At 43.1% G+C, this 24,400-nt stretch overlaps 6 protein-coding genes and 1 non-coding gene across 13 annotated transcripts; 5 read left to right on the plus strand and 2 right to left on the minus strand.

The window, feature by feature from the left end:
* Positions 1-863: 863 nt before the first annotated feature.
* LOC115670288 (probable inactive receptor kinase At2g26730) lies at positions 864-3,602 on the minus strand. Its single transcript, XM_030591524.2, has 2 exons — positions 2,080-3,602; positions 864-1,628 (listed from the first exon to the last, which is right to left on the minus strand). Exons 1-2 carry the CDS (start codon positions 3,377-3,379, stop codon positions 1,045-1,047), a joined length of 1,884 nt encoding a protein of 627 aa, XP_030447384.2. The 5' UTR covers positions 3,380-3,602; the 3' UTR covers positions 864-1,044.
* Positions 3,603-4,378: 776 nt separating this feature from the next.
* LOC130140602 (RING-H2 finger protein ATL48-like) lies at positions 4,379-5,310 on the minus strand. The gene is made up of 2 exons (XM_056320317.1): positions 4,917-5,310; positions 4,379-4,579 (listed from the first exon to the last, which is right to left on the minus strand). Exons 1-2 carry the CDS (start codon positions 4,992-4,994, stop codon positions 4,379-4,381), a joined length of 279 nt encoding a protein of 92 aa, XP_056176292.1. The 5' UTR covers positions 4,995-5,310.
* A 1,249-nt stretch (positions 5,311-6,559) lies between these two features.
* Positions 6,560-7,539, plus strand: LOC115670294 (uncharacterized). The gene has a single exon (XM_030591530.2). The coding sequence runs from the start codon at positions 6,887-6,889 to the stop codon at positions 7,436-7,438; it is 552 nt and encodes a 183-aa protein (XP_030447390.1). The 5' UTR covers positions 6,560-6,886; the 3' UTR covers positions 7,439-7,539.
* A 3,953-nt stretch (positions 7,540-11,492) lies between these two features.
* Positions 11,493-15,848, plus strand: LOC115670292 (uncharacterized). 6 transcript variants are annotated; one of them, XM_056320650.1, is made up of 10 exons: positions 11,493-11,648; positions 11,833-11,972; positions 12,721-12,879; positions 13,336-13,419; positions 13,966-14,061; positions 14,373-14,465; positions 14,544-14,687; positions 15,131-15,238; positions 15,327-15,378; positions 15,480-15,848. In XM_056320650.1, exons 2-10 carry the CDS (start codon positions 11,868-11,870, stop codon positions 15,512-15,514), a joined length of 876 nt encoding a protein of 291 aa, XP_056176625.1. In that variant the 5' UTR covers positions 11,493-11,648; positions 11,833-11,867; the 3' UTR covers positions 15,515-15,848. The 6 variants fall into 6 exon arrangements, with proteins under 6 accessions (XP_056176625.1, XP_056176629.1, XP_056176628.1 ...); XM_056320654.1 differs by having other exon boundaries at positions 15,131-15,204; XM_056320653.1 differs by having other exon boundaries at positions 13,969-14,061.
* A 1,749-nt stretch (positions 15,849-17,597) lies between these two features.
* Positions 17,598-20,113, plus strand: LOC115670293 (ankyrin repeat domain-containing protein EMB506, chloroplastic). Of its 2 annotated transcripts, XM_030591529.2 has the most exons (8): positions 17,598-18,100; positions 18,213-18,292; positions 18,471-18,569; positions 18,652-18,750; positions 18,854-18,952; positions 19,053-19,151; positions 19,437-19,560; positions 19,660-20,113. In XM_030591529.2, exons 1-7 carry the CDS (start codon positions 17,731-17,733, stop codon positions 19,539-19,541), a joined length of 951 nt encoding a protein of 316 aa, XP_030447389.2. In that variant the 5' UTR covers positions 17,598-17,730; the 3' UTR covers positions 19,542-19,560; positions 19,660-20,113. The 2 variants fall into 2 exon arrangements, with proteins under 2 accessions (XP_030447389.2, XP_030447388.2); XM_030591528.2 differs by having other exon boundaries at positions 19,437-20,113.
* Positions 20,114-20,833: 720 nt separating this feature from the next.
* Positions 20,834-20,933, plus strand: LOC115670573 (U6 spliceosomal RNA). Its single transcript, XR_008818666.1, has one exon. It is a non-coding gene; the product is annotated as a U6 spliceosomal RNA (small nuclear RNA).
* Positions 20,934-21,411: 478 nt separating this feature from the next.
* LOC115670152 (uncharacterized) lies at positions 21,412-24,125 on the plus strand. The gene is made up of 4 exons (XM_030591350.2): positions 21,412-21,886; positions 22,639-22,692; positions 23,280-23,339; positions 23,790-24,125. Exons 1-4 carry the CDS (start codon positions 21,440-21,442, stop codon positions 23,916-23,918), a joined length of 690 nt encoding a protein of 229 aa, XP_030447210.2. The 5' UTR covers positions 21,412-21,439; the 3' UTR covers positions 23,919-24,125.
* Positions 24,126-24,400: the final 275 nt, after the last annotated feature.

The raw sequence follows: 24,400 nt of genomic DNA on the forward strand, positions 1-24,400 counted from the left end.
TCGTGGTGGCAAAAAATCGGAAAACCGGTGGCCGTCCTCTTCCACCGTTTCGGACAGCCACGAGCCGGTGGTGGCCCGTCGGGCAAGTTTGGGCCACCGGATTAGTGACCCGCGTGATTGAATTTTTGGACCCCGGGCTAGACTCGGCCCAGGCCCAAAATGGGACATGGCCCGCGAACGGGCCGTGCTGTGCCGGGACCGGCACGGTCCGGTGGCCAGTCCTAATAAGGTCTCACTCAGCCAAAAGTAGGTGACCGGCATCATAGCCGGTACTCACTCCGAAGGGAGTGACAAAGAGTCTTTGTCAAAGGTAGCTTGGAACTTTCACCGGAGAAAGAAAACAAATATTACAATCTCCCCCGTTTAGGAACAGATTGAAGATGCCAATTAAAACCGTAAGATCGAGGCGAATGAAGCGCGAAAATGAAAGAAGTCGACTCAAATTAGAAGTATCTTAATGGTTTAGTTATCGAATTCTTCAGTTGAGATAGGCAAAAATTTCTGATGTAGAAGAGAGCTCATCAATGGACGGGCTGAGCTTGCACCGGGACAAGATCAGGAAAACCTCCCTAAGCCCATCGTTTAGTCAGGTGTGGCCGAGCCGAGCGGAGATTAAGATTGGGCCAGCAGTTCGGTATCGAAAGCGGGTCGACACCAAACTACAAACTGCTCGAGCTTGGCAGAGCTACTGATCCAATGTGCCTGTGCAACGAGCCGGGCCCGTTAGCATGTTGGGTATGTCCATGATGATAAGGTTCGATTTCACATAATGTCTCGTGTCAGTACAAAGAAATGAAATGGAATTCTTCGAAGAAGTGTATCAGTATCAGCACTGGAGTGCATGATGCAGCATTCTAGGGACATGAAAGCAGTGTTTACTGCTTAATTATTGATCAAAAAGCCAGAGTCATACTTCAAACTGGCTAGAAATTTTACTATCTCCTTCGCCTGATTCCTATTACCACATAATTGCAAATTCTATCAGGATTCATTTGTCCTCCCTATGACCTTGTACCTTTGGCAAGAGGGAAGGTTTAAGCCACATCAGGGTTCATATGCTAGAGACCTGTCTTCCTCCTCTTTTATCGTGGCGATCATGGAAGAGACCTGGGCCATGCTCGGCCTGGCCTCCAGCGAGCGGTTGACGCATTTGATGGCCACCTGGAGCAAGTTCACCATCCGCTCCTCGCTCACTCCTTCCGAGATCAGGGACTTGTCAAACACCTCCACGGTCCACTCCTCCTGAACGACAGAGACGACCCACTTGGGCAAGTCGAATCCGTTGTTGTTGTGGACCGTCTTCCCGGTCAGCAGCTCGAGGAGGATCACGCCGAAACTGTACACGTCCGAACCGAAGGCCCTCGACGCGCTCGAATTGGATTTCTCGTCTGGTTTGAACGCGGGGGTGATCGATGGAGTCAGGTCTTGGTGATCGTACGGCACCATTAGACCATACTCACTGATGCAGGGCTCCATGTCCTTAGTAAGCAGGATGTTGGAAGATTTCAGATTGCCATGTGCAATGTCGACGTCACGAAGCTCTCGATGCATAGTGGCGAGACCCTTGGCGATGCTGGCTGCAAAGTTGAGTCTGCTGCCCCACTCGAATGCTTTTCCCATTTGGGTTCCTGAAATTAACAGGTGTATGATCTGATTCAGCCAATGATGTTCATTATATTACTATTCCAAATTCTCAAGAGGCATTGCAAATGATTAAGAGCCCATTTTGTGCTCAATTTTCTATGACAAACTTTCGTCACGGCTAAATTGTTCGGATATGACACACTATTACCATGTGGATCTGAGAGCATCTGTGTATTTACGATGAACCATGCAGGAGCCTCCTTGTGGTTATCAACTTAAACTGGTTCGATAAGATTTTGGTCACTTTGTACCATCATCATATCACAAGGAGGCCTCTAAGCAAACGACTTTCTTCAATTTTGCTCATTTTAATTAGTCAGACACTGTTTTATATAGCAGCAATTAATTGTTAATGAGGTTGAAACATCAGTGTAGACATGTTCAAGCTGCATTACAGAGAGAGAGAGAGAGAGAGAGAGAGAGATCACAGGTTACCATGAAGGAGCCTGAACAGGCTTCCATTTTGCTGAAATTCGTAGACCAGGAGCTTCTCTTGCTTGGAGGAGTAGAAGGCGACGACCGAGAGCACATTCGGATGCTTCACTTGGTCTATCTTCTGCATCCTCTTCTTGAAGTCCTCACTCGAGATTGCCCAATCCTTGATCCTCTTCACAGCGTACATTGCCCCGTTTTCGCATATGACCTTATAGAGGTTCCCGTGCTTCCCTCTCCCGAGCAATTCAGCCGGAGCCTGAAGTAGTTCTTCGAACCTCAGCCCGTTCACAGTTGGGCTTGTGACAACTACGAGCGAAGACGAGACCATTCTACTCTCAACTGAGTTAGCCGAAACTTCTGATCTGTCTAGTGGAGCACTAGTTTTGTGTTCACTTGATGGAACAGTAGCTTTGCTCCCGCTTCCGTCGATCGCTAATACCACGTTTTCTGTGTCAACCTTGTCCGTCTTCCTCTTTTTCTTGCAGAGCTTGAAGACAACTACGCCCACAAGAACCGAACCTAGTATTGCATAGCCCGAGTACATAAGTTCCTGCTCGCTCGAGATGCCTTTCCCTTTATCTCGTGGACAGCTATTCTGGAGCGGATTTCCACACAGCAAAGGGTTGCCCATAAAGCTACTCGAATTGAAATAACCGTCGACATCCGGGATTCGGCCGCTGAAGTTGTTGAAGGAGACATTGAAGTCATCGAAGTTGTAGAAGTCGAACACGGGAATCTTCCCGCTCAGCTGATTTTCCTGAGCCAGGAAAGTCTGTAGCCCCGAAATCCTGGACAAATTCGGCAGGGTGCCAGAAAAATTATTGTACGAAACATTAAGAGCTTTGAGATTATCCATCGAAGCTAGCGAGTCGGGAAGTTTCCCCTCGAACTTGTTCCCGCCGATTTGCAAGTGAGTGAGCTGCCTGCAAACTGAGATCTCGGCGGGCAATCCACCGCCAAGGTAGTTCCCATTGAGAATGAGGCGAGCGAGAGAATTCGCGATGACAGGCACATTGCAGAGAGAACCCATATCGAGGCTCCCCGAAAGATTGAGCCTTTCAAGGTGCAATCTCGTCACGGAAGCTTTTTCCACATTACAAACTATACCGTTCCAGCTGTCGATGCAGGGGTCGGACTCTTGCTCCCATCTGAGATCAGTGGCGAGCTTGGTATCGCCGTTGGAGAGGTTGCCTAGGAAGCTGATTAGCGAACTCCTGACCTCCGCTTCGATCACCGAACCCGTCGGATCTAGGAGGCAAAAGAAAGGTACCATCAACACCCAGACCAGAGTTTGCTTCATTTTTCGGACAGTTCAGGGTCGCACACTCGGGAGTTCTTCTGCATTGAGAGATCTTAAAATGAGGATGTCATTGTGGAATTGGGAGAAGATTCCAATGCTCATGTTAATTGCCAGTATCTTTTAGTGGCCTAAATTATTTCTGATTCCACAATGTAAGATTTGTATCCTTGTGGATGCCGCTGCTCGGTGTGAGAGTTGACAAGGAAGACAAGGAAGTAACCAATTGGCTTCTTCAACAAGAGGCCGGCCTCTAGAAACGGTTTGACAGTGATATGCCATTTCGCCTGCACAAGAAGGTCTGACCCAGACCCACTGATTCCAGCACATGTACATTCGTATTCGGGCGCGACTACTTCGGGTTGGTCGAGTGATAAAACGACGGAACCTCAAAATAAAATGACCTCTCGGATCGATTCATAGTTGATCCAACCGCTCGGGGCCATGCTACAAAGAAGTAAATCAAATTCGTTAATCTTGGTGTGCATAGTCTAGCGGATCGCAAATGTGGACCGAATTTGGAGTCGTTGGCAGGACACTAACCGCTTCACCAAGGGGAAAAAAGAATGACTTTATAAATCTAATTAATAATGTGTTAACTAAAGTATGCTTAACAAGTGTCTCGAGACATTCGTGAACATAACTGTGTAAAAATAATGATTTTGAGAGAACTCGCAAGTGCCTCGCGACATCGTCGAACGAAAAAGTTCACCGACCCCTGATAAATTGACGTGCGGATACGATGCCAACTTCAAGATCTCTATCGACAAAACAAAGACAAGGGAAGGAAAAACCAAGAGAAAAAGTCGTCCACGGACAGATCACCCTTTTATTTACACGAGACAAAACGGCACCAACCCGAAACGAAAACAGCAATCTAACAAAGAGTTTAACCCAAAGGACAAGGTGGAAAAGTGAAAGGTAACGACGCAAATATTTCATGAATGTTGACTCAATATGTAATTTGATTTCTGAATTTTTACGGTGATTGGGGGCGAAGAGTTAGTGATTTGCAGATTTCTGGGCGCAGTAGTAGGCGGTGCAGACCATGAGAGCGACGGTGACGCCTTGCACCATGAGAGCGACGGTGACCCCTTGGGCAACGACCCGAGCCCTCATCAGCTTCTGCCCCAGGTGCGAGTCCCCATGCTGGAAAGTCATCAGCCCCGCTGCCAGCACACCGGCCGTGACGAACGCGCCTGCGTTGTGCAATTTGCAAATTTCAGGTTTTACAGTAAACAATACCGGGTTACGTTCAGATGGGGCTACGATGTCGGGGGTAATAAATCGCCCGACAGATTGATTGCGAACGGTGAACAACGTTCATGTCGGACGGACCGTGTTCACCAACCGATTAGAGCCAGCCCGTCATGTCACTTATTGTGCTGATTCCGTGACTGTTCATCAGCAATACCCGTGTGTATATGATCTAGAGTCAATGTCATGTTCGCGATAAAGACTTGTATAGCAAACGATTTGACAGAAATGTCAAACGTATAAACAGAGCTGTGCATGCTGAAGATGGGGGGTGATTCCCGATGGGAACGAGGGGGTTCTGGGCGCGCCGTCTCTGGTCAAAGAGCTTCTCGTCGACTTCGGAATCGGCGGTAACTTGCATATCTTTTCTCCGCAACGGTGATCTGGTGCACCAGTACCACACCCGCCTCTCCTGTCGAGCGTTCTTGTTTAGAGCTTGTTTAGCCGAACCGGAAGGGAGATAAAACACCCGCAAAACTTCTCCGCCCAACTCTCTCTGTGCGTGCGCATGCGTGATCAAAGCTAGTTTAGAGCTTGTTTAGCCGAACCGAAGCGGCGGCGGTTGTCTGCATTCGACGGCGAGTTACTGGTCTCCGACACCTTTCTTCACGTATTGTGTGTCATCTCGAGATGATGCCAAGTTTCAAAACGCCCTTCAGACGCCTTAGATGCACGGACATCAGTCTCTTCACAAGGACGCCGGTTTTTTTTTTTCTTTTTACAGTAATAACCATTTCTGCAACCACCATCCTCCGCCCACCGCCTACAGCTAACTACCATTTCCGCCGCCGTCATGGACTGAGCAACTCCCAACTCCACCGGCCCTGCGCGACCACGGCCAGCTGGCACAAGCACCCTTGACAACCACCACCACCCACTCGCGCCGCCGCCGCTGCCGAACTACCATCACCACCAATACACAACCACAGCTCGCCGCCATCACTCAGCCATAACACCACGAATGGTCATCGCCGCTTGCCCGCACCACCGGGCCTTGGCCAGAGGTTTAAGGTCGTCGCGCGACCTCAGATCTCAGGACGTGAGGTTGTGTAAGATGGTGGGGGGTAGGAAGTCGAAGGCGGCGACGACTTGGTGATTTTGTCGTTGACTCATAAACGATAAAATCGTTGACCAAAAATAAGTACAAATAAATAAACGATAAAATCATTTAATGTGTTTTGTCTTAATAAAAAAGCGGTTATTCTAAGTAAATGTTCATCAATATCATTTTTATTGAACAACGCTTGTCATGTTCTAACGGCTAATCAAAAATGGTTTCATAATAAATTTAACTGACAACTCTATAGTTAACGTACATATTTTAGTGTTAATATATATAAATATTAGAAAGTGCAACGAGCATATAATTCATAATTCAATATGCATCATGTATATATTTAAGGGATAAGATAAAAAAGAAAACAGTTATTATTACAAATATAATCAACTATCTCTTGTTGCGCTTAAAATATCGATCTTAAAAAGATTAATTTAATAATATTTCACATAATAAGATCGAGTCAATATATCAATAACATATTGTGAGAACTTATAACCTCTAAAAACACCCGCATGAGAACTGTCATTATAATGAAATGTTATTTAAATAAATCAACGCGATTCCACGGTCCAAATATCATTTTAATAACTTCATAGCCAAATAAATTTATTATGAAAAAATCATTTCTCTAGAGATTTCACCCACGGTCCTTTAGACCATCATCAACACAACCATGACTACCACGAGATAGCGAAATTTTACACGAAATTGTATAAAAACGATAGAAAGAAATACAAAACCCTTAAAAAAAATGCTTTTAAAATAATTTATAACCAATACTCGTAAATCAATCTTAGTAATATTAACCTCGATTTTACTATAAGATTACTATAAGATTAAGACCCTCTCCCTCTCTCTCTCTCCTCCGTCTTAATCAATCTTCTCCTATCCGCCACCGTCTCTCTCGCTCGCTCGCTCGATCGCATCTCGCCGCCATTTCGCAATCTCCATCGCTGCCCTCTCGAATTCTCTGTCTCGCGAGATCTCACGGAGGCGGCGGCGGCAGAAATCCTCCGGCCGAAATGACCGGCGTCTAGGGTTTCGGATTGGCCTCGCGCCGCCGCTCTTCGAGGTTGTTCCGATCTCGCCGATTTCCCCGTTTCTCGATCGACTCCGAGGAGCTTCGATTTCGCCTCGGGGGGATCGCGCGGTTTACGAGGCGCTCCGATTCCGGGGAGGGAGGGAGAACCGCGATGTCGCAGGGGTATGCGATCGAGCTCTACTTCGATCCGGCGCTCGAGAACCAGGTGCTCAAGGCCTGGAACGTGCTCGCCCGCCGCCAAATCAGCACCCAGCTCATCGAGATCGAGGCTCGCCCCCACATCACCCTCTTCTCCACCCCCTTCGTCGAGCCCTCGAAGCTCGAGGGCGTGGTCCGGGGCTTCGCGGCGCGGCAGGAGCCCGTCCCGCTCTCCTTCTTCGCGGTCGGGAGCTTCCCGGTCGACAACAACGTCCTCTTCCTCGCGCCCAAGGCGAACATGTCCCTCCTCCAGCTGCATTCCCAGCTGTGCGACGCGATGAAGAAGGAGGGCGTCGAGGTTGGGGAGGAGTACCGCCCCGAGTCGTGGACCCCGTACTGCACGGTGGCGCAGGACGTGCCGAAGACGCGGATGGCCGAGGGGTTCTGCGTGTTGAGGGACTTGAAGTTGCCCGTCGCCGGGTATGGAGTGGATATTGGGTTAGTGGAGTTTTCGCCCGTTAGGGAGCTGTTCTCGTTTGTGCTAGGTAACACTGTAGAAGCATGAGATTTTGAGGATACTCTTCTGTGATCAGTTGATATGAAGATTGAATCGCATGTTCTCTTCTGAACATGGTGCATTTATTTAATATTGGGTTTAAAAACTCATATTGGTGGTGGTACTATGAGAATAGCCTCTCTGCAATTTTTCATGCTTTTGAAGATTGGTGGCAGCTGAGCACATATAAGTAGCCATGTTTTGTGATTGAAGATTCGTTTGCTTATGCTGAAGATGTCAATGTGACTACATTAGGTAATTGTACAGGCAATACTCTTGATGATAAATTCTTGTGATCTGACTAATATCACTCAGTGCTCCCCCAATCAGCGGTTTTGACCCTCTTGCATGAATCCACAGAATCTCAGTACAACCTTTACCATATAAATACCTTGTGCAGGTTGACAATATGGATCTATCAAACTTATCGTCTCCTGTTAGGTGCTCGCAATATGATCCCAAACTGGGTACAATCCACTAACATTATGAATGTAACTTTTGCAAGAAATTTGTTTGTCTGAGTAGTTGTTTTGGTGGCTCTCTTAGTATGTGATTGGCCAAAGACATTTCTGGCCCTTGATCCGAGGTATCATACTGACTTAAGCTACTCTAGACACGCCTATCTTAATACTATAACATGCTCTGAATATACTTTTTGCATGCCATGTTTCCCCCCTTCACTCACCTGCATGGCTTTTACCTTTATATCCTGATGGTGAAGTCTCAGGTTGCGTATCTGTGATTGTTCAGCGATGATATTCCAATTCCATCCTTCCATTGCTTTGCGCACACTGACTGTATGGTTTACAATCTTTGAAGGTTATATATCTTGGCTGTGGGCCTCTTGTTCAATTGACCGCATTTTGTGGTTTCTAGTGCTTTTGCTTCCACTGAATTTCATCTGGTATTGAGGTGGAGATGCTGTATTGCACAATTGAGTTAGCTTCCATTTTTCTCACATTTAGTTGGTGAATATTGTCTGAAGCTGGTTACAAAATGGTCATCCTCCTTGTATACTACTTCATGACAATCAGCACTTTCATCGAAGTTCTGGCTTAATATTGGCCCTTGGCACGACTTGCTTCTTTAATTAGACTTATTGCCTATATTTGTGTCTTGGATTCTCTGTTCATGGTGGGAACTTGGAATGCTCTGTTCTTTCCATGGAAATCTAGATTTCTATATACAGGTCTCTGTGTTGTGAATGTTCTCTTCATATAGATGAGAATTTTCCTTCAGGATTCGACCATTAGCTGTGCGTTCTCTAGGGAGCACCCTATGCAGGCAGGTCCTACTCCTTGATGAAAAATCTTGTGTAATCCTGGCTTGGAGTTGCTCCTGTGACTTGCACAAGCATGTCTAGCTGTCATATGCTTTTTCTTTTTGACTAGTATGAGAACTAGTTTAAATAATTATTGGGGCCTAGCATCAAACTAACCACTTGATAAAATGGCATCTAAAAAGTGGCCTGCCGCTTTCTATCAGCCATCTTTGCATGCCTATCGTAGGCTAATTGTGTTATTTTATGAGAGCCACATTCTTATGGAAGGAAAAAGGAAAACCAAACGTCCCTTGAAACAATTTGTTTGCTGTTTTCTTCATCTTTGCCAGACTTATCTTTCGGCTTTTGCTTAACAGTTCTATCTGCCTAGTGGATTTCTATTTTTGCATACATTGCGTCACCCGGTCTACTCTTGTGTATTTTGCAAGGGTTAATACCTCGGAAAACCCTAAACCGGTACACCTGTGATAAATTTACCACAAACTAATTTTTTGACCATAAAAGACCCCAAACTGGTATACCTGCTACAAATTTACCATTCATTAATTTCCGTTAAATTGTAACCGTCAAATTGCTGAGTTTGATGACACGTGACAGTTGACAGGTATACCGGTTTGGGGTTTTACCTTCCATTTGTCACAGGTGTACTAGTTTATGATTTTTCGTGGTATTAATCAAATTTAACGGAAACCAGCAGGGGTAAATTTGTCATAAATGTACTGATTTAGGGTTTTTGGTTGTCAAAATATTAGTTTTGGGTAATTTGTCACATTTATACCAGTTTGGTGTTTTTGGCGGTCAAAAAATAAGTTTGGGGTATATTTGTCACAAGTGTACAGGTTTGGGGTATTTTGTGGTGTTAACCCATTTTGCAAATTGCCTGCCATGCCCACCTTCCAATGTGCATCTAGAAAGCCTTCATTTTTTCCATCAGGTATGATATATGCAGTCCTAACATCTATGACTTTGTAGTCTTCAATTGTTACTTCTCATATTCAAGTCACTATATCGATCAAATTACCTGGTTCTTTAGCACCATCTGCTGCTATATACTCTTGTTCATGAAATGGAGTTTGAGAAAGTTCTAAACGACATTATAGTTTGGTGTTCGCAACTCCTGCTGTTGCAACTGTTATGTTCCATGTTGATACGAGTGAAACTTTAAATTGAGCTGCTGAATTTGTGCCAGTAGAAAGTGTGGATGCATTACATTTATGCTGTCTGCAGGAGTTGTGCTTGTAGTATATCTGTTCTTCAGTGTGGTTACCTGCAAAGCATACTGAAAGTCCATTTAATGATCAGTATGTTTTGTCGGGAAGATTTGGAGATATGAGAAGCCATACCAACTCTGAAATCATGGTTGGAGTTTCTGTATAGGATGTATGCTCTCTGATATCTTGTGATGGCTCATTGCATGCAACTTCCCTTTACTTTTTGCGTCCAGACTGCGAACAATTCGTTGCTGTCGTCTTCAAATTTTACTTTCTACTGATCTCCAAGAAAAAATGGTTGCCTCATTCTCACTCGGCAGCTGCAATGGAAACTTTAGATGTCTAATTCTCATTTTCACTCGGGGTCCTTCTATTAGAAAAGCCGATTGATTTGTTAAGATAGCACCAACACGGCTGAGTTGTTGTTAAGTAGCACGCCCGCATCAAACGCAACTCTCGAGAACCTTCAATGGAATCTAAATAAAGGATTACTTTATGGCTTGTTAGTAGACATAGTTATTACGATTGTGATGTTTTGATTTTCATGCATCGATTACGCATAACACGAAGAGAATAATAAATTAAAAATCACAAATTCATTTTAAATAGGTATTTAACCAATGCTATAAGGACAATTGTTAACAATGTTTTTTAAAACGCGGAAAAAATTAGAAACACGTAAAACAAAGAGAGATTGGAAAAAGGAGGTCACAACAACACTTGATTTTGACAACAAAAGTTCACTTCGCGACGCCATGGTGGTGATGGCCAGCTAAAAGTCCATGCACATTATCGATTGCTCTATTTAGCGCTTAGGCATTGCTCATGTGATAATTACCCTGTATTTTTATTTGTGATTACATATTTAAATACTAAACTAAACATTCATTTAATAACTTAAACTTTTAGAATAGTTGACAGCAGTTCCGCAAAATATTATATTCTATTAAAGTAATAGGTTCTACATTCTATCACAATAGGAGGTCTCGAATTCGAATATTTTCAGCCCATTTATTTTCCTAATTAAATATGTCAATGCTTAATACTAGATAAAATCTTACAATTTGCATGTTTATCAAAAGGATTTACAAATTAAAAAAATATATAGTTTAGGGATCTAATTAACAAAAGAAAAGTTGAAATATAATACATAATTTCCAAGACCAAGGATAAGTATACGATCTTCTTCTCTTTTTTGTAAAAAAAATTGATGGGGTACGAGGGGTTTGTTTGTGCACGGCAATAAAAACTTTAAAAAAAAGCAAAAAGAATATTTTTAACTTGAAATGTTTATAAAAAATTAAGGTGTGATTTTACATGTCAATTTTCTTTCTCCAAACGATTGTGATTTGTTACATTGATCAAGGTAAAAAGTTCACGGGACATGGACCTTTGGGTCATAGAATTAACCTTTTAGGTTTACGAAAAATGAATAATTTAGAATTTTAAAAAATGATCGTCCATATCTCTTCCAAAAATAGATAAATGAAATAAATTTAAAAATATTTTTTATTAATTAATTATTTTTAACGATATAAATTTTCAAAATCATTTGTTTTTCCCGAAAAAAATAAATCTTTATTTTCCATATATATTCATCTGTTCGCAAGAACTCTAGAGGCGATTTGAAGAACTGCACAGCGTTGCCCAAAGCAAGCCGAGCTCGACTGCTACGACGGCCGGAACTGGGAAAGAAGCCGCCGTAGCTGTTCCTTACCGCCGCTCGGTTCCGAGTTCTCCCTAATCGCTCGCTCCGTACTTGCTCCTTTCTTCGTCGAGATTTCTCCCTTTTTGTCTATTTTTGCTAGGGCTTCTGCTGCACCCACTGAGATCAAAGCTGTTTGTATTGCTATTCTTGTTTGTGACAAGTTACCACTGCACGATCATGAGTTTGTCTTTGGCTCGCGCAGTTGCCGCCGGAGTTGAAGCCTTTTCGCGCCGGGCGATGTCGAAGCAGGAAGACGAGGGCGCATTTTACGTTGTGAAGAAGGGGGATCTAATTGGCATCTACAGGAACCTGAGCGATTGCCAAGCTCAAGCTGGGTCTTCTGTAAATTTCTTCTCATGCTAACTCCCCGTTGCCTGTGTATAGTCTTGTGGTGAAGTTCATCACTTTAGAGTTATATTCATGTAATAAGCTTTGTTTATATATATAAAATCAGACACCCATTTGAATTTAAGCCCTTTAAACAAGGAAAACTGCCCTTGATGGATGCACTTAAGGGATGAATAGTTTCAGCTGAATTCCATTTGATGCCGCATTACTTGTATGTTCCTAGAGCATAGAGTGCCTCTTGGGTGATCTCCTTCATTTAGCAGTCATATGGTGTTCACCAACCGGTGGCGGTGGTCCATCGATAAAAATTCGCCAGAAACACTTTGGCACATTAACCCCTGCATCTCCGGGGTTGTAGTTTTTTGTGTTATAATTTGTGCTGGCCACAATTATTGGTTGTCGGGGTGCATATTGTAATAAGTCATGCTTGATCTTAGGTTGAAGATGCAGTATAATTGAACAATATGTCCTCGATTTGGTTCCAGTTCTGGAATTCTTCGCTTGGTTTTAAGATATCGTGAGCTTGCTACTGAGGTGTCTTTAATCTTGCTGCGCATTCTCCACTATGGTGGTCAGACAATCAACCTCTCCTGCTCCGGTTTTTTTATTGTATTCTCGTGAGAGCATAATCTCGCACGGTTGTCCTGCCTCAAAGATAAATGGAATGACCAATTTCTTGTGTTGTGGCGTAAAAATGATTTTGCACATTATTTAAACTGAGATCTTTTCCTCCTCCTTGTAGGTACATTCTCCATCTCTGAGTGTGTATAAGGGCCATGGTCTAGCAGAGGAGGCGGAGGAATATCTCAGGTCACATGGTCTTAAGAATGCTTCTTATACTATTAATGCCGCCAACTTGAAAAATGATATTTTCGGTGGACTTGTTCATTGCCCATTTCAGGTTAGATAGCAAAAATTATCAATGCTTCTTCATAATTTGAAGTGCTTCATTGCGGAGACGATATCTTTTGATTAGTCTAATTGGTAGAGGTGTCAAATTTCAGTTAAATTTTGGCTGGCTGTTGTTAATGAGTTAAATTAGGATGCTGCTTGTCTGTCATTCACTTCTCTTTCTGACTTATTCATCTTCAGGCTCTCCCATGATGGAGAGAAGCTTTTATTTGGTTGATTAGGTTAGGTGATTGCTTTTAGCCTTAGTAGTATCTTAATCCGAGTCTGAGACCTAAAATGCCTGGTACGATTGACAGACTATGATACTGAGAAATCTCTTCCTTTTGTGTTTTTTGAAGACGTTAATTCATGAATGCCCAATACTAGTAGAGAGCACTATTTGTTAGCTCGCTGAAAGGAGATATGATGGAATCTTACTGTTTATTCTTCCATTATTTTCCTGCAGCAACCTGCCTTTACGAGAGGAGCATCATCTGACAAGGCACTGCCTACAAAGAGATCAGTGGAAGCGCTTCAGTGGGACCATAAGGTGAGTTAAAATGTTTAACAAAAATTTATTTGAGACTTTTCAGTCGGTGTCTAGAAATTTTGATGTTTGGTTCCACATGGAGTTGCAGTACTTTAGAGCAATTACTAAAATTTCGAGCCTATTGGATGGACAATAATTATTTGAGATGCTGGATATTTTATAAGAACACATTGCTTGACAGTTAACAGATGGAGCGGAAGCCAGGCAGGAATATTGGGACTGATACTCAAATTATCGTCCCTACTTCCTAGAGTTGATCCCTAATCTCATCTCTTGAGCGCTGCATATCATTAACAATGGAACAAGCTTCCTTACCATTCTTGTTGGCATTATTCTTTTTTATAAGAGCCTGGTTGATAAGCCTTATGCATGGTGTTTCTGGATTTTTGTTGTAAGAGTACATGATGCATGTTGTTTTAGAGTTTATACTTCCCATTTAGTTTGTCAGTAAAAGCGGGGAGCTCAACATACTTGTCCTGATCCTCACTGTTTGGCTTGATCGTATGCTTAGTAGCTTGGTTGATCTATATCTTATTTGTCTAACAGCAGGCGGTGGGACCAACTTCAGCTTTGATCAATTATCAGAGCAAACATTTGAAGTTAAATGATGGTATTGCAAGTCAGCCAGCATCTTCCAATTGTGTAGGTTACAGACTGAAAAACATTTCTATTTTGCATATCTTGTCATCATATGTTAACTTTTTAAAGCCAGGTTGGTGAAAGTGTCGCTGTTGTTTTGGGATTAATTGTTCCTTGATCTGCAAATGTAAATAAGTTCTACTTAAGAAAATTTTCTGTTTCATCTAGCCATTTTAGAATTAAATCTTAACTTTAATATGTATTCTGTGTTGTTTTTATATCTATTCATGTGTTTTTAAAGCATTTCTATTTGCTGTATGTTTGCCTCGTGGTATATAATTTATCTCTCTCCCCTCTCTGCTCTTCCCAAGCAGAGTTCTTGCTCACTAGAATTTGATGGAGCTTCAAGAGGAAACCCTGGACCGGCTGGTGCAGGAGCTATCCTGCGTGCTGATGATGGGAGTTTGGTATGCAATCACTTGGATCGCCTAATCTTATATGCCTTGCTTTTAAAATTACTACTCTGGACCCTGAGTTTTTGGTAGGTTTGGCGGGTGCGTGAAGGTCTGGGAATCGCAACTAATAACGCCGCTGAATATCGGGCTTTAATTTTGGGATTGGGACAAGCTTTACAGAAAGGGTTTAAGAAAATTCAAGTCCGTGGGGATTCAATGCTTGTCTGTATGCAGGTTTGTCATTTTATTGGATGTCCCCTCATCCTTTACCTATATACTGTGGTGTTTATATTTTAATTTTTCTTCAATAATTTTTTTCTTCTGGGCTACTCATATGATCTTTTTCTTTGGGAGAAGTGTAATTGTATTCCATTTCTTTTGAATTGTTATGATATCATCTCTTAGAATACTTTCTGTGTGCTGAGACTTTGGACCATTGAGCAGTGAGTTCCTGAAGTACCTTGTATATCAAATATGCTTGAGTAACTACTAGACATGTAGGTGAACATGCTTGATGCTTGTTAGTCAAGTTGCTTATAAATTTGTCTCCACAACGGCAATCTCTCTTGGCAGTCTTGCTCAAGCTCTTTGGATGCTTGGCTTCTCTTGCTTGCTATTCCATTGAGTTGTATATCTTATTCCTCTGCTCTCTCCTTAAAGAAATGCCTATGCAACAGGTTCAGGGAAAATGGAAACTAAAGAACCAGAAAATGGCCGACTTGTGTAAGGTGGCCAAAGAGCTCAAGGACAGGTTTACCACTTTTCAGATTGACCACGTTCGTAGGGTACAAACACTAATCTTTCCCCTCACGTTGAATGTCATCTCCACTCTAGGATTTTAATTGTGAAAAAGCTCTCTTTCCCATTTTCTAGGAATTCAACTCCGAAGCCGATGCTCAGGCAAATCTAGCTATTTCTCTCATGGGTGCGGCTTTCTTCTCTCTGAGATTATGATGACTCCGGTTCCCTGGGCATCAGATATCGATCTTCATGGTAACTTTAATTGTTTTTTCTGTTGATTTGCAGATGGTCAAGTCGAAGTGGATTGTGGCCGGAAATAGCTCGACCATGGAGCCATCACCTGCTTCCTGTTTGTTGCCCTCAGATTGTTGTGGAAAGAATGGGACTTGCATTGCTACAAGAAAAAAACTGCATCAACATGTGTTGGCGGAAAGAGTAATGACATGTAAATTATGCAAACTGCCAATTTCCTCCGAGACAATGGCGTCGTTGTTCTTATGTTCAAGGCTTTGTTGTTAGGTAATGAAAAACTCAGTTGTTGATTTCCTGAAGTGGATAATCATGTTGGACCAGTTAAAAAGTGCATGATGGAGGCGATAAGTAGTGTTTCTCATGCTTCAGTTGTTAATATGTTATTCTCTTTTTTTTGTGAAACGAATCTGTTTGTTTCACTGAATATGATTTGCCGCTGGAAATTGTTCTTCAGGAAATTCGATTTGGAAGAAAGTACCATTTTCTGGTCTTTGTTTGCACCGAAACTAGTTGAGAAAATTTGTTTGTGGTACTTGAAAACAAGTGAATCCACTGGAGGAAGCTTATATCCTTAAAAAAAAATGACATGTAAAGACTAGGGAAAATTCCAATTAAGGATCCCAAGTGGGGTCTTTTTCTCAAAAAAAGACCACAAATGGACATAATGTCAAATAAGGGTTTGAAATGTCCAATCAGTCTCAAATAAGGATTCGAAGTGCCCAATTAGTCTCAAGTAATTAGTCTCAAGTAAGGGCTTGGGTTTGTCGGCCGGTCAAATGTTTGCCGGCCGGCGAGCACTGTTACTATTCCGACGACCGGAAAATGGCAGTTTCGTCTTTTTCTTCTTTTTTTTCCTTTTCCTTTTTTGTTTTTTTCCTTCTCTTCCCTCCGCCGGCCATAGCCGGCGGAGGTCGCCGGTGTCGGGCGAGGGCGGCCCTCGCTTGGGCTGGGCGGGCGAGGTCGACCCTCGCCAGATCCGGCAAGGGCAACCCTCGCCCTTGGCCGACGCCGGCGACCCTCAACTGGGCTGGGCGGGCGAGGGCGACCCTCACCGGCGTCGGGCAAGGGCGACCCTTGCCCGCCTAGCCTGGGCCGAGGGCCGCCCTAACGCCCGGCAAGGGTCGCCCTCGCCCGCCCGGTGCTCGGGCGAGGGCGAGGGTTGCCCTCGTCAGATATGGCGAGAGTCGACCTCGCCCGATCTGGCGAGGGTCGACCTCGCCCGCCCGACACCGGCACGGGTCGTCCTCGCCTGGACGGCGAGGCGGCCCTCACCAGGCTAGGCGGGCGGGCGACCCTCGCCGGAGTCGGGCGACCCTCGCCGCGTCGGGCGACCCTCGCCCGCCGAGCCCAGGCGAGGGCGGCCCTCGCCTGACGCCGGCAAGGGCGGCCTCCGCCTGAGGCCGGCGAAGGTCGCCAGCCCGGCTATGGCGGGCGGAGGGAAGAGAAGAAAAAAAAAACAGAAAAGTAAAAGGAAAAGAAAAAAAAAGACAAAACTGCCCTTTTCCGATTGCCAGAACAGTAACCGTGCTCGCTGGTCGGCAAGCATTCGACCAGCCGGTGAACTCAGGCCCTTACTTGAGACTAATTGGGCACTTCGAGTTCTTATTTGAGACTGATTGGGCACTTCGGCCCCTTATTTGACACTATGTCCACTTTGGATCCTTTTTTGAGAAAAAAGCCCCACTTGGGTCCTTAATTGGAATTTTCCCTAAAGACTAACAAATTAGAATTTGACGTATTTTTTTTTGTTTATTCTGTAATCCATTGAAATAATAAAATTCGCAAAAGAATTAGGAAAGAATTATGAAGTCATATTTGTAAAATATACAATATATGTTGGTGTTTTTCGGTTCGGAATGTCGAAAAACACGAGCAAAATATATTATGATGGACGAGTTTATAAAAGAAAAAAAAATGAGACGTATCGGGAAAAAAATTTGATGAAAGCTCATTTGGACACGTAGCAAAAATTCGGGAAAGAAAAATGATTTCCTTTTTACTAGAAGAAGAAATCATTTTTTCAATCTAGACTCTTTATTTTCAGCCAATGTAGAACGTCTTTTGTTGATCGATTAATTTTTCAGCGTCCAAATACTAGAAAATTCGAAGATAAATCGAGTTTTTCATGGAACAAAATGGCCGACGATACTCTTAAAATTGGCGAGAGGTTTTGTAACGATAATATGAATTTTTGTTCTGTCGCGCCAAGAAAGCGCAGCGCTCGCTCTCGCTCTCTCGCTCTCTCTCTCTGACATTTTGTCGAACAGTTAGAAACCAAACAACAATGGCGGCTTCTTGGCTTTCCACAGCGTCCATCCTGGACTACAGATGTCTCCCGCCTCCTTGTGCTTCCACACTTCGTTCGAAATTCTGCTCCGCTACCTCCAAAACCTCGCTTTTCGCAGCGACAAACAGAGGGCGCTCGCATTCTTTCGCGTCAATCACGCGCGCGTCCAACCCCAAGAGAGTTTCTCCTTCGAAGACCCGGCGGCAAGGCGTCTGGGAAGACCCCGACGACGGAAGTGGCAGTGATTACGACGACGACGAAGAAGGAGACGAGAGCGACTGGGAACAGGACGGGGACGACGCCGTGGGCCTTGCTTCCGGTGTTGGCATGTCTTCGCCGGACAAGTACGAGGAGGAATTGGTGAAAGGTATAAGGGGTTCTCTCTGCTCTTTCTTTTTTTTCTTTTTCTTTTTCCCGGTTTCATCGTCTTCTCAGTGAGGACCCGTTGATCGTTTTTCGTGTTTAATTTGCTGTTGCAGAGGTTGAACTGCTCTTAGGACCAGAGGAAAGTGCTGTTCTGCGTGACAATCCCACTCCTAATTTGGCAAAAATATCGACGGTAAAAATTGTACACTCGGGTTCGAGTTCTTTTGATCGACAGTTGATCTCTTTGGCACTGCATTGACTGTTTGAGCTGTTTGAATTCTCTTGGTTTAAGTTTTACATCTTCCTGTATTAATCCGGTACAATCGGCATATCGGGCTATATCTTAGCTAGTTTTCATTTCATGTTCTCAGTCAAAATGGAACCCCCTCCATACTCTTGCGCTAGCCGGACAGATACCTTTCATGGACAAGCTGCTTGAAAATGGTCTTGATATTGATGCTGTCGATGAGGCAAGTTTTAGGATCTCCCCGGCTCGTTTCCTCCACCTTCTTTTTTTCCCTCAGATTGACACTCGACGGTTTACGTCCACAGTATGGTCTTACTGCCCTGCACAAGGCAATAATTGGCAAAAAGGAGGCTGTTATTAGTCATCTGCTGAGGAAAGGTGCTGATCCTCATGTTAGAGATTGGGTATGCAACTTCATTTCATTGTTCTGGATCTCTGTAGCAGTTTCCGGACTTTTACTCATGTGTTCTGATGCAACGGCGGTCTTACTTATTGATATTGTGGTAGGATGGTGCTACCCCGCTTCATTATGCTGTTCAGGTAAGTGCCATGCAAACTGTGAAGCTGCTCATCAAGTACAAGGTTGATGTTAATGTAGCAGATAATGTGAGTATGGCTCACCTTTCTTTTGTGTACTCATTCCTCTTCTTGGTGAATATGAATCTTTATGAATCCTTATGACGCTATGTTTTATGTCATTTTACAGGAAGGATGGACTCCGCTGCACATCTCTATGCAGAGTAGAAATAGAGATATTGCGAAAATTTTGTTGGTCAATGGAGCTGATAAAACCAGAACAACTAAGGTATCTTGACAAATTCTTCAACAATATGTAGATGAATTAGTGACTTACCAAAAGGTTGCCTTGTTTATGGGTCTACTTTAACACTTTAAGTTCATTCTTGCGGCTTCAAGCCTGTGATGTATTTGACCATGCATAAATTGTTGATGAATAAAAGAAGACTATCTAATAGCTTTACTTCTTATTGTCAGTGTCTGTTCATAATTGATTTTGGTTTCCTGCCGAGAGTTGAAGATTAAATCTGTTCTATCTTCTTTTGTAATATAGTTCTTGGCTAATTTGTTTCAGGATGGAAAAACACCTCTAGATTTAAGTCTGTGTTATGGCAAAGAATTCAAGTCATATGATCTCGCCAAGTTGTTGAAGCTTGTACCAGCTAATCAAGATTTTTGATGGGCAATGTGAGTTGAAGGTAAGCCATAAGTATTCATCTGGTGTCGTAATTTTTTGAGAATTTTGCATTTTTCTCTGTGTTGTATTGGGAATAGCATCATCTTGGATTTCATCTCAGATTGGATTGGATTCTATGAATCATATTCGAAGGGCAAGGGCCGATATAGGATTGGCTTCTGGGCATCATGCACTGATAAAGATCTAAAATTGGTAGCATGCGAAAGATGATACTTTGTGCACAATGAGATGCATCAGAGGGAATGTGGGTCTTTAACTTGGAGCTATTCCTACCTACGGATGCGAAGCGGTACTGATTCTGAACATTTGCTGCTCCTACATTGGATGAGTAATAAATGGGACTGCTGGTTTTGAAACTTAGGAAGCTGATGTATAACCGGTCTTTATCTGTTCTAGATATGGTCGTGGGCTACAATGTGGGGTGCAATCAAAGGATAGCTATCATCTATTCAAGCTGAACTGAATATGAGATTCTCCAGGGTTAAAATTTGTGTTCATCTTTGGCAAAATTTTGGTTCGCAGGTATAATTTACGCTCGTTCTTCTCTTTCTTCATTTTCCCCCTTGTCCCTTGTCCCTTGGACTTGGTGTGTTAAATGCTGATTTGTGAATGGAACTCCTAAGCTCTCGCCATGATAATGTCATAACAATGTTAACATAGTTATGCTTGACATTTCATGGTCGTGTAACTTACATTTCTAGGAAGGCATTTTGCAATCTTTGATGATCTTTCTGCAAACAATTAGTGTTTCCTTCAAATAGTCAAATCATGGTAGCAAATGCAGGGTGCAGCATACGAGATACAACGCATAGGTTGAGTATAATTTTGATGCGCACGAGGGGTGACCCTTGGGAACAAATTGAGACTTGTTTGTACCGACAATATAGTTCTATTGGTTTAGTCGTATTCACGCAAAATAGAGGCGACATAATTTGACGAGCGGAAAGGATTATGTGAGTTTTTCGAAAGATCAAATAGATAGGCCAACTGACGATTTGGAAGATGTTTACAGCAGGTTTTTATTTATTTTTCCCCAAATTAAGGAGAGCCTTCTGATTATTTCATCTGTGTGATCATTGATCTTTGAAGATCGAGGTGGGAGATGATTAAATTAGATTTTGCAGTTATCCCGTCTAGTCGGTCTGGTCTGTTGGTGGCTCAACCTGGCTCTTTGATGAGAGTTTGTCATGTCAATCCAGTGCCCCTAGTCCCGCATCGCTCGGGATCATGCAAGTCTGGCCAGTTTTTATTGTGATGCGAAGACGCATAAAGCCGTCTCTTTGGCGACATCTGATAAAATTGAGATGATACAGAAAAAATTAGGATGGCGGCTGCGCAAACGAAAATATTTTACTATAAATTTCTTTTTATCTTATAAAAAATCAACTTTAAGTCTTGTCTTAATTTTATCTTAAACTTTTTTTTGTCTTGTCCCAAACCACAAAATTTTACTTAAATCACAGATCTGCCTCCATTAACCCTTCATCCAAAATTTCTTGTTAACAACAGAGAGATGGAAAACTCCAAAGCACGAGCTGTTTGAGCGTCCCGAAGGCAAGCTCTCCAATCGCGAGAGAAAGCACGGGAAATGAAAGATCGAGTGCAAAATCACTAAGGGCAATTTTAACGAAGGGTTAATAGAAAGCAGATTTGGGGCTCATGTAAAAGTTTGTGATCTTTTATAAAATAAAAAAATTAGAATTAAATTGAAACTGAACCTAAAGCTGGAATTTTTTATGAGACAAAAACAGGTTCCTTGGTTAAATTGAAACTAAAATTGGAGGTTTTTTACGGTATTAAGCCGTACGATTACTGATCTAAATTCTCTTACCACTTTGCCCCTGATCTCCAGCCCCGAGTCATCTGGGTCGGGTATTCGGATGGAGAGCGAAACACGCAGAGCTTCAGAAGATAACGCTCGCGCTTCCGCAAAGTCTGGAGATAAATTTTCTTGCTTGCTGAGTTCTCTGTGTCGATCAACAATGGCCAGCGTCTCGGCATTCGTCGCTTCCCACTCCATCGTCAACCCCGCAGTATCTCCAAGAAAACCCAGATTGCTTTTTGGCCTCCGCGCGCGGAGCCTTCAATTTCAAGTTCAGGCGCGAAAGAAGGTCGCTTCTGTGAGCCGCTGGTCGTCGAGCGAGCGACATCGGAGCCGCCGGATGAGGATACTGAGGTCGTCGGAGGAAGAGGAAGCTCCGGTCGCGGAGGCACGGGTCGAAGAAGATGCTTCTGCTTCTTCTTCTTCTTCTTCTTCAGCAGCTGCTGAACAACAGACGGTCTCGGTCCCGGTCTCGCCCTCCGACACTCTGACCATGTTCTTTCAGGTGCACCGACGGGGACCCATTTGGTTCCTGATGTGAATTTGCTTGTGTTCAGTTAGTGTTTGTGGTTGGTTCTTTGTCTGTGTTGTCAAAGTGGTTTGTGAGTTTGCAATTTGTTTGCGAGTGTGGTTGTCGGGGTTGTGCACCCTTCCCTTTCTCTTGCAGCAAGTGGATGGTGGGTTGTTGAGTTGCTATCTGCATTGTTCTGTTGAGGTAGATCATTGATAGTTGAGTGCTGGCACTGTCATTTTGTTTTCAGGGCGTTTGTATAGCGCTGGGGTTAACTGTAGATGTTGTTATAGAATGCCTTTATATATCAGGAATTGAGAAAAGAAAAGAAACAAAGAAAGAGCAAACCCTTCTCTGAAGAATGAAAAGAATGAGGTTTTGAAATTTTTATAATAAAAGAAGGATTTCGTTAACGAGTCCCAGCAATCAAAGGGGAAGCATGTTGACCTATTTCCTTTCTTTGGATTCGAAAGACCTTGGCCATTATTCTGTTCAAGCGGATCGAAGATAAAGAAAGGGATCGGGGAGCTTTATGATCAAACAAAGAGGCCTCTTTCTATAGGTTAAACAATCAATGGTATTTCGCTGAGCAGTTCTTATATGATATCGATCCTTAAACTCTTGCTTGCTGAATATATGTATGTGCTGTGGGTGTGTATGCTAGTCTTGTTACGACAGCATGTTGAGCCTAGACTGTTCATTTAAAAAGTTGATGTTTTCTAATATTTACCTTCTTATTTCTGTAGGCAGAGGGTACAATGAGCGAATCAGCCATCCCAGCGGTGACAACTGCGTTGGAGGTAGACCCATTTGTTTTAACTTCCATTTATGTTTGTCCCATCTCAGGTTGGAAATACTCTTAGTGTGGTATGACGGTCAATTACCTCTGCCTTTTGACGGTGAAGTTGACAAGTTGCTATTGGTAATATGAGTAACCAGGCATCAGGCAGCGACGTTCACTGTGAAAGATGAGATCTTATTGACTGCCTGGGGTGGAATACCCAAGTCCGATTTACAGCTTTCGTCGCTATATTGTGGAAGCAAGTTGAATTTGCTCATTCAACACTTAGAAACTTCTCATACTTATTTCCAAGTGCGAGGAAGCTGCTCTGTAGCTCGACCTCATTTTCCTTTTGTTTTTCCTTGGTCTTTTGTCACGAACTTCTGCAGATTCCTTATTTCTATTGCATTTAAGGAATTGTTTTTTTCTCGGTTGACTGGGCCAGATATATTTCTTAGTAATATGGTCTTATACCTTGTGTCTCTCCTCTGATTTCATTTGTAGGAAGTCTGAAATGAAGCACACTGCTCTTTCACTTCGACAGGTAGTGTAGTGTACACAAACTATTATTGTGCTTTAACACGTCCAATTTCTTTTCTCTTCTAGGGAGCTGAGGGCATTGCAACTTTGAAGGTTCAAGTTGTCGAAGGCATTGCCAGTGTTGAGGTGAGTGTGGACTCTTAAAGTGTGTATTATGGTTTTGTATTCGCTTTCCATTTGGTTCGAACCTTTTACTGTATTTCAACTCATCTGCATTAGTGACCCCAAGCAAGCATATATAGTGCTGGATTTATCCTGCAATACCTCATAGCCATGGAGGATTTGTCCTTTGGGAAGGATTGCCCTAGGATAAGAATTTAGCAGGCCCCGATTAATAAGGAGCTCTATCTTATCTGTGACTAGATAAGGTTTAATTGTTAAGGAGCAAGGGCCAACCCTGCCCTGTCTCCACGTTCTTCATGTCAACAGTTTTCTACCACAATCTTTCCAAGTTTGCTCACTCGCATGCTTCTCATTTATCTTTGTTGGACATTGGACTGCTATGAAGCTTGTATTCTTTTTGGCCAGAGTAATGTTGTGGCGCTCATGTTTGACAATTCCGTCCTTTCTGCTTAGTTGACGAAACAGACGACTATACAAGCCACAGGGGTGGCTTCCAGTTTGGTCGAGACCATACAAGGTGTGGGATTCAAGTTACAAACATTGAATTTGAGCTTCAAAGAGGAAGAGGAGGTCCTTGTCTAGATCTTTGAACTCTGAACCGTTAGGCATATCTTTCAAGTTCTGCTGAGATTCTCGGCCCCTGATGTGCCTCTTCTGAAATTGACATGTGCTGTTATCGTTTTAAAATGCTGGCGAATTCAGATCTTAAAAGAGCTGTTCTCTAACATGGCCAATTACTGTCGTTATGTCGGTTCGCATGCATTGAATTCACGATTGTCATTATACCGATGTGAACTTGACCATGCTGCATTTGCTTGGCATGAACTTCAATGGTCAAGATTACGGATCTATCGCCGCATAGGGCTGCTGTACGCATCCTCTTTGTATACACAAACAAGCAAGAGGAGTTCGCATGACATGAGAAAGTGAAAGCATTAAAACTTTTTGCCTTATTTTTTCAGTTCCCCCCTCAAAAGGAGAAAAAAAATTGAACTCGTTAACTGCGCATTATCTGTCATTGTACTTGGCAATCTTATCTTGGATGATGTCAATCACGTTTTGCA

The sequence above is a fragment of the Syzygium oleosum genome, unplaced genomic scaffold, assembly GCF_021117445.2.
Source record: "Syzygium oleosum isolate NSW1041296 unplaced genomic scaffold, Sole_v2.1 Sole_v2.20, whole genome shotgun sequence".
Classification (NCBI taxonomy): domain Eukaryota; kingdom Viridiplantae; phylum Streptophyta; class Magnoliopsida; order Myrtales; family Myrtaceae; genus Syzygium; species Syzygium oleosum.